Genomic DNA, 9,637 nt, shown 5'->3' with positions numbered 1-9,637 from the left:
TTGAATTACTGAAATAAATGAACTTTTCCACGACATTCTAATTTATTGAGATGCACCTGTATTATACGCACACACACAAACACAAAGAAAAACAAGTAGATAGAATAGAAAAAAATAGAAAGCTAGTGTTTTTTTTTAATAATACTCACAATAATCACAAACAGCTCTTCCACAAGCTGAGAGGGGAAATACTAATAAATATAAATAGATATTAGTAGTTCCCCTCTCAGCTTGTGGAAGAGCTGTTTGTGATGAGCTTTGGTTCATTGTGTGACTTTCTCATCACCGCCTGTTTTTGGTGGTTATCAGTGCATTACAACAGTTCAAAACAGATTTTAGTTATATATATATATATATATATATATATATATATATATATATATATATATATATATATATAATTGATGTTTAATTCTTCATAATTGTTGTTGTTATTTTTTTGCTAAACCGTTGCAGGGAAGTTATAGGGCCTAAATTCACTGATCATGGTTTTTGTTCATTGTTTTCTTCAGAGAAACTGAAGTCTAGTTTGTTCTTTTGTCATGCGGTTCTGCTCGTGTGAGAGCAATCAGAGGATCCTTTCATCTTCTAAAATGTGAACCTACATTTGTGAAATGAGAGACTAGCTGCCCATCAGTTACAGTCACCGCTGCCTTATTTCGTCTCCATTCACATTCTGAAACTTGATTACTGCTTTCTGTGGAGTCTAACTGATTGAAATGGTGGACGCTGGGATATAGAAACAGTCTCTCTGTGTGTTATTTTCTCTCTCACTCCTCTGAATCTGAGAGTTAAAGAGTGTGTTTACTCTTCTTTAACGCTGATATCGTGTGTTTTCTCAGTCGGTACACAGCTGTCCAGGTGAACCTGCGCTGAGCAGAAACGAGCTGATCTTAACCTCCGACTCCATCATGAAGAGAAAAGGCTTCCTGTGCTGTAAAGACACGTTTCTGGAGGTGAGACGATGCTCTTTTGTCTACAGAGATTCATCTCTATGTCGTTCCAAACCCAGAGTATTTCTTCAGTGGATCACAAAAAATAGACGGTTAGCTGAATGTTCACGCTGCTCTTTTCCATTCAATGAAATCCGTCGGGGGTCTGTCAAGCTCCATTATTAAAAAGCAATAATTAAAATAGTCCATATGATTAAATTCAAGTCTGCTGGTGTCATGTGATGCTATGTGGATGCAAAGGGGTTTAAAATGATTAAAATAAAACAAAACAATCTTTAAAATGATTTAAAATATTTTTTTTTTGTTTCCCGCATCCTTGGAAAACCTAGACATAATGTAAAAAGTTTGATTTCTAGATCTGGAGAAGTCATGCACAATTTTTATGAGTAATATAATCTTTTTTAGTTATGTCGCTAAAAATTTTATATTTATTATGTCGCTAAAAATACTTATTCATTAAGCACTAAAATATTTTTTGGGATAGAAAGTGCTGAGAAATTGTAATTTGTGAGTTGTTAATAGTAAAAACAACATGGAAAAAATATATAATCTATGACAAAAAAACTATTATAAACTAGGTTAGTGGATAATTTAGCAGCAAAAGTTATTCTAGAAAAATCACGAGTGCACAATTTTATAAAATCTAAGCATTTAGTGAAATAACGTTATTTAGTGGGGAACAAATAAAAGTGAATAAGTATAGGACTAAATCTGGTAAAATGTTACACATTGCTCTTTGTATTGTTGTAAAATACAAGTAAATGTATTTATTTATAAATATAAGCTATAAAATTATATAGTAAACTGTAAAATGTATAGCACAGTGATGAAGGCAGCAATATATGATAGATAGGAGTCCTGTCTATCGTATGTTGCTGCCTCCATCACTGTGCTATACATTAGATTATTTATAGCATTTCTTTTTCTGTGCTATCATAGGACAGAACAAGAAACATTATAAATAATCTTTCATTGCACATAAGTGTTGTCCTACAAAAAGCCCCAATACGGAGCGGCACAAAGCGCTTATGTGTATCCCGTGTCGGAGTCACGGCACGCAGCGCTCCGCAAAGAAAAGTTCAAAGCACAAAGGAAAGAGATATTGATGCATAGTTTATTAAATCTGTGTGATAGTTTGAGCCTTTTCTTTTAACAGTTTAAAGAGAGTTTCATTGTTTTGACTGTCGTAACCGAACGCGTCACGCAGTTTGAATGAATGGAGGATTGCAGACAGCCGCAGCGGAGAGAAGAGTTTAAAGGAATAGTTCACCGAAGAATGAAAATGTGATGTTTATCTGTTACCCCCGGGGCATCCAAGATGTAGGTGACTTTGTTTCTTCAGTAGAACACATATGATGATTTTTAACTCAAACCGTTGCAGTCTGTCAGTCGTATAATGTAAGTGGATGGGAATAACGGCTTTGAGAGTAAAAAAAACATACACAAACAAAACCAAATTAAACCGTGCGGCTCGTGGCGATGCATTGATGTGTAAAGACACGAAACTGAACAGTATGTATATAATTTTTTCCCTCTGATTCACCGCAATGTCTGAAGTTCGTTTTCGACAGCCTGCGCGTGACACATCGTCGTCGTCGTTTTGCTTTACGGCGGATCGCAGACTTATAAGAGCATTACCGCCACCTTTCTCTCAAGTGGACCATTGACACTCCCAATTGAGATTGTAGATAGTGTCAATGGTCCATTTGAGAGATAGGTGGCGGTAATGCTCTTATAAGTCTGCGATCTGCCGTAAAGCAAGAAGACACGTCACGCGCAGGCTGTCGAGGACGAAGTTCAGACATTGCGGAGAATCAGAGGAAAAAAATTATATAAATACTGTTCAGTTTCGTGTCTTTACACATCAATGCATCGTCACGAGCCGCACGGTTTAATTTGGTTTTGTTTGTGTGTGTTTTTTTTACTCTCAAAGCCGTGATTTCCATCCACTTACATTATATGACTGACAGACTGCAATGGTTTGAGTTAAAATCTTCGTTTGTGTTCTGCTGAAGAAACAAAGTCACCTACATCTTGGATGACCTGGGGGTAAGCAGATAAACATCACATTTTAATTTTTCGGTGAACTTGAATTTAACAACTTAAATATTCATCTGTACTTCACATTAAACTATGGAACGGCTTCAGAACACTTGGACTTTGACTTTATGATGCTTTATAATGCGCTTTCGTGAGGCTTAACAATAACACAGAATCGTATAAGCACAATATCGGATTTGGATCGGTCTCGTCTGACCGATAACCGATCCGGCAGAAAATGCCAGTATCGGAGCCGATACTGATACCGAGTATCGGATCGACGCATCTCTAGGTACAAGAGGACACGGATCTCTCAAATAAAGCTCATTCTAAATGGGTTGAACTTCCACCATCCATGGCCATGTTGTATTTAAGATGTTTTAGTGTGGGTTATTTTAATTCAATGTGGTCAGTCTCTGTGTCTTTGGTTTGAAGGCGCTGACAGACACTGGCAGTGATAAATACTTACAGGTACAGTACAGCACGCATGACGTGTGCGATTGGGTTTATTCATTTCTATATGTAAGAGCCAGATGTGTGTTTATTCCAGCATGAATTACTGTAATAACCAGTGTTTCAACTTGTGCTGGTGCTGATCTGCACACACTAATCCTGATGCACACAGTCAGGCTAACAGGTTTTCAGGTTTATGTGAATTTGTATTCCTCATTCGCTGTGCAACTCACTGCACTGTTATAATATATAACTGGGTGAATGTCAGTGTCGAAGACATTTTTGGCTCATATTGCACCCTAAATCAAAAGAAATAATTTTGCTGAATTTTTTTTCACCGCTTTATTTTTTCCATATTTTCCCCCATGCAAGCATTCATACTTTTATTCTCATATTTTCATATTTTCATTACTTTAATACATGAATGAAAATCATGCCTAGAAACGCTGTTTTATGTATTTATTTCTTTATTTATCTATCAGTATAAATCAGTGTTATTTTAGTATTATTTATATACTAATATAGTATTTATTAATTGTTTGAATTAGCATTTACTTTTATATTTTCAGTTTTTGTTTGCTTATTTTTTGTGCTTTTGCCAATTTCATTTTTTTATTATACATATACATTTATGTTTAGTTTTATCAATCCAATTTAGTTAAGAAAGTTTTAGTACTTAATTTATTGTATTTATTATTTTCCAAGGCAGCATTTCTAATTAACATTACTAATAACGTGTGTATACTAGTTTAAGTCATCTAATATTATTTATTTTATTTCAGCTTTATTTCAATTGACAAAAATTATATTTAATAGTTTTGGTTTTAGTTAACAACACGGGTAAGGATTAAAGTCTGTGCGATAAATACTAGATTATTTGGATATATTTTAAAATATAAATGTATTTTTATTTTTCTTCTCTGTGTTACAGTAATGAGATTTTAAATGCATAAAATCCTAATAGTCCTCAAAATAAGTTTGGTTTTCACTTGAAATAGTAAAAAATGTTCTTTTGATTTTGAGGTGATATTTGACATTCTTGATTGACTCTGAAATTAATCCAATAATATATTATTTTCTACTTTTGTGCAGTGCTGAGTTATTTTAATGAATGATTTAATGAGCTCTGCATTGAACACTGGGTTCATTGTTTTCTTGTAAATGTTTCTAAATGCTTTTAAAAATCTGTTCAATTCTAGGAAATCAGAAAGTTCATCAAAACAGTTTCGGAGAAAATAAAAAAGACACGTGACAAATACGGCATCAACGACAACGGGACGACAGAGGTGAGAGCTCAGCTTCATATGAGAGTGTGTTTATATGCTTGTGTCTGATGGCCTGTTTTCTCATTCATTACAGCCTAAAGTTCTGTACCAGCTGGACAGAATCACTCCGACCCAGTTGGAGAAGTTTCTGGAAACCTGCAGGGACAAATATATGAGGTAACACCGCGGTACACAAGCTCTAATTGACCTCCCTTAGTCACTGTTGTTCACTCGGACAAACGAACGGAGCTGCTCACTGTCTTATATGACAGCTGTCAGTGAAAACCTTCTTCCGAGGGCTTTCTGATCAATTTGGGACACAGGTGGACCTTCAAGTGGGACTTAAATGTGCCATGGAGGGATATATAAAAGATATTAAAATAAATATGTAAAAATACAGATCACAGTGCAAACGGGAGAATTATGTTACGGTCGTCACGATCGCAATGACAACATCCCAGATCAACACCGTTCATATACCGCAGAGTAAAATGTAATTAATTTACATTTAACCAGATTAATATGGAGAGGCACTCTAATATAGACCTTCGTTTATGTGTTTTTGACACATTTGTTTTGTGTTCATGACGCTACAGTTTGCTATTTAGGTTTGTACGTTAGCACGGACTCACTAACTTGACCGTTAGCTAGTTTTAGCCAGAGATAGCTTGCTGAAGCACAGGATTACATTAACGTTCTGCTTGAGCAGATGACAAGTGTAACTTAATGAGATTGACAACCAGAAAACGAACGTTTTCGTCTTCATTGTGTTGAATGCTTAGGGACGTTTTGCTCTGTTTTGGTTGGATTTAGGAAATGGAATAAAATAAATGACATTGCCTATCCTCTCAGGATAACTGGAATTAGTGTTACAAGTACCACACGCACATCGTTTTTCCATTTTTGAAGCATAAACACTATCAAACCGATGCGAGCTTCGGATCGTCCAATGTTTTTCTATGGCGCTGAAAGCTAAAGAAGTCCGAGTTCTGCTCCCCTGATACTCGACTGCCATTGGCTCATCTGCGTTCAAGGGGAGGGGCTTACCGATAGGTCAATAGCACTTGTTCGTTCAGTAGACGGATGTTGATTTAATGAGCTGTGCGTAATCTGCTGGCGTGATGGGCGGAAAGAGCTGCACCTTTACTGTCCATGTCAGGCCAGTTGTGTAATGCTTATGCAATGACTAAAATATTGTCTAGTATAGAGATGATTTAACCACTGTTGAGAGACATAAATGGTTTTAACGTGATTTGTATGACGCTCAGGGCGCAGATGGAGCCGGGCTCTGCCGTCGGGGCGCTGTGTGCTCAGAGCATCGGGGAGCCGGGGACTCAGATGACCCTCAAGACGTTTCACTTCGCTGGAGTCGCTTCCATGAACATCACTCTGGGAGTCCCGAGAATCAAAGAGATCATCAATGCATCCAAAAACATCAGGTGACTTCAGAAACCCTGACACACCTGGAAAACCTGGATTTTTTTTTTTTATAGTGACTATACTTTTTTTTTTAATAGTGAATAAACTTTATTATTTATGATCATGTAAAAATAATAGACTCTAAATTGCATTTTAAGTTAGTTTGAGTAATTGTTTGTGCTTTTGTCCTTTCGAATAATTTTTAAATGTTTGAAATAAAAATTTATTTCAGTTTTTGTTTTAATACTTGAACTTAAAACGTACTTTATTTCTGTAAATTGTCAAGGCAGCATTTAAATGAATATTTATACAGAAAAAAAACCTTATCGTTTATATGTAGATTATATTTATATATAAATTAGAAATTTGATATAGATTATATTTATATAGAAATTTTAAATTAAATATAAACTGAATTTAATTGTTTTCAGGACTGGAAATTAAAAGTAATGATTTTTAGATTGTATTTTTGAGTAAAAATTTTTATTTTAGAATAAATCAATTATTTATTATTATTTTAAATTTGTATTTTTTTAAATCTAAATTTATAATTATATTTATTAATGAATTATAATTATTATTATTTAATTTATATATTTTTTTATGTTCTTTACTCCCTGTCCATATCTTAAAAATATGTAATATGTAATATGTAAAATATTATTTTTATTTTATATACAGCTAAACTACTTTTTTTTGCTTAACTATTCTTTATTTCTTCACTATTTTTATATACCATTGAGTACCATATAAATACTATGGTACATAAATATGATAATGAGCTGTGGTATTACCATCTGATATAATTAGTCAACACTGAAGTATTTTTCATAATAAACCATAACCATAAGCCAACCTAAAATCCTTTAAACAGACCTGAAACTGACCTGAAAACAACCTTCACAAAATAGCAATACAGAATTTCTAGACTCTGGATAAGACCTTGTGGAAATTATAGACGTGCAGGTGACTGTAAGTACAGCGGCTGACACAAGTGCCATCGATTCATGAGTTTGATCTCGACCCCTGAAAGAGGAAAACTTATTTGTCAATCAGAGGCAGAAGCCTCCTGTCATCCTCACGGTTGCGTGCACGAGTGTTGGCATGATTGCTGCTGTTGACGTTTCACTGATGATTAATGGCTGCAGTAACTCCAGTTCTTATTGCTGATGAGTCTCTCTGTGTCTCAGTACACCCATCATAAGTGCCAACCTGGATACCGATGATGACCCAGACTTCGCTCGGCTGGTGAAAGGACGCATTGAGAAAACTCTACTGGGAGAGGTATGCTGAGTTTGACTTGTGCAGATTATTAATACTGCATTAGTATTGCTATTGTTCATGCTTCCTGTTAGGAGTGAAATTCGAATGCACACGATTGAATTAGACGTGCATTGAATTAGCAACACCCTGCCATCACCCAGAACTCCATGCCAACTGAAGAGAAGTGCATTTAATATGCTCAAAGCACCTTAGCAACCCCAAAGCAACGCCCTGGCAACCACCTTGAACACCATGACAAACACATAGCCATGCATTAAACTCATAACACCTTGGCAACCCCATAGCAACACCTTAGCAACGCCCTAGCAACCACCCAGAACATCATGTCAAACATATACTGTAGCAATCCATTAAAAACACTCAGAACTCCTTAGCAACCATCCAAAACATGCCAGCTGCAGAGCAATGCATTAAAATTACACTCAGAACACCTTAGCAACACCCTGACAACCACGCAAGATATGCCAACTGCTGAGCAAGGCATTAAAAACACACACAACACCTTGTTGTGCTCTTGAAACCGCAGTGCTCTAGCAACCACCCAGAACGTCATGTCAAACATATACTGTAGCAATCCATTAAAAACACTCAGCACACCTTAGCAACACCCCAGCGACCTCCCAAAACATGCCAACTGCAAAGCAATGCATTAAAAACACTCAGAACACTTTAGGAACGCCCTGGCAGCCATCCAGAACATAATGCCAACTGCAGAGCAATGCATTAATGCACTCAGAGCACCTTAGCAACCTCATAGCAATGCCTAGCAACCACCCAGAACATCATGTCAAGTGTATGCTATAGCAATCCATTAAAATTATTCAGAACACTTTAGCAACACCTTGACAACAACACAGAACACCATGCCAACTGCAGAGCAATGTATTAAATGAACTCAAAACACTATAACAACCCCATAGCAACGCCCTGGTAACCAACCAGAACATCATGTCAAATATATACTGTAGCAATCCATTAAAAACACTCAGAACACCTTAGAAACGCCCTGGCAGCCACCCAGAACACCATGCTAACTGCAGAGCAATGCATTAAATACACTCAGAACACCTTAGCAACGCCATAGCAACACCCTGGCAACCACCCAGAACATCATACTGTATCAGTGTATTGAAAATAATTTGAATACCTTAGCAACTGCATAGCAACACCCCGGCAACCACTCAGAATGCTGTAGGATTGTGAGGGTGAACATTTTTGCATGAACAAACACCACTTTTACTTCAGAAAATGCATTTGTTTTTTAAATGCAGTGCAGTGTGGGAAAATGAGCGCCTCGCTGGCCTGTAGCATGTGAGATTTTCTGTGTTTTATATTAAGTATGTGCATGATTGAAATGGGTGTCAGATTGTTTGTAATGGAGGGATGCAGAATAGCCTTTGATCTGAGTGAGTCTATTAAAGAAAATAGTCGTTAAGGCTTTCAGGAAAAGTAGGATCCCTTTTACCTAAATTATAAAGCAACTTTGAGCATGCTCTTTGTGGAGAAACTAATACCAGTTTTGAAAACTTTCACATTACAGTAGACGGAAAGGCAGTGCATACATTTTTTTGAGATGGAGTCAGTATGTTGGTGGTTTGTGTATTATGTTGTCGTCTTGTTTTCATATTAATCAGTGAATTGATTGATCATTTCCATCAGATTTCCGAGTACATCGAGGAGGTTTTCCTGCCTGATGATTGTTTCGTCCTGGTGAAGCTGTCGCTAGAGAGGATTCGTCTTCTGAGGTTGGAGGTAACGGCAGATTGATCATAATTATCTGTTAACGACAGACTGGAGCTCAAAATGATTCCTCTAGCATCAGTGTTTTTATCGGTCTCTAGATTTTCACTCAGTTATATTGATAGTTCTGCCGTTGTCATTGCTGTATTTTCTCTCTCTCAGCAGCCGTTCCTGTTGAGTGAATTTAATTGACTGATTTTCTTGTCACAGTGATGATCCTCCTCTGCAGAGGTTTATAGAGTCGTATTGATGTTTTGTTCTGTTCAGGTGAACGCAGAGACGGTGCGATACTCCATCTGTACGTCAAAGCTGCGGGTGAAGCCGGGCGATATCGCGGTTCACGGAGAGGCTGTGGTCTGCGTGTCTCCCAAAGAAAACAGCAAGAGCTCCATGTACTACGTCCTGCAGTCGCTCAAACAGGAGCTTCCTAAGGTCAGTCCTGACGCCACAGTGTTAGACACTGACCCTATTGCCATCATAATT

At 36.8% G+C, this 9,637-nt stretch overlaps 1 protein-coding gene across 1 annotated transcript in view; it reads left to right on the top strand.

The window, feature by feature from the left end:
• polr3a (polymerase (RNA) III (DNA directed) polypeptide A) overlaps positions 1 to 9,637 on the top strand; it is a 32,711-nt gene that overhangs the window by 21,124 nt on the left and 1,950 nt on the right. The window contains 7 exon segments of the mRNA XM_016285550.1: positions 843 to 956; positions 4,646 to 4,732; positions 4,806 to 4,888; positions 5,980 to 6,150; positions 7,321 to 7,414; positions 9,074 to 9,166; positions 9,422 to 9,586. Coding sequence (XP_016141036.1) covers positions 843 to 956; positions 4,646 to 4,732; positions 4,806 to 4,888; positions 5,980 to 6,150; positions 7,321 to 7,414; positions 9,074 to 9,166; positions 9,422 to 9,586 — 807 coding nt within the window.

Source organism: Sinocyclocheilus grahami, unplaced genomic scaffold (assembly GCF_001515645.1).
Source record: "Sinocyclocheilus grahami isolate Dianchi unplaced genomic scaffold, SAMN03320097.WGS_v1.1 scaffold198.1, whole genome shotgun sequence".
NCBI classification, from domain to species: Eukaryota; Metazoa; Chordata; class Actinopteri; order Cypriniformes; family Cyprinidae; genus Sinocyclocheilus; species Sinocyclocheilus grahami.
This window is presented reverse-complemented; position numbering and strand designations above follow the sequence as displayed.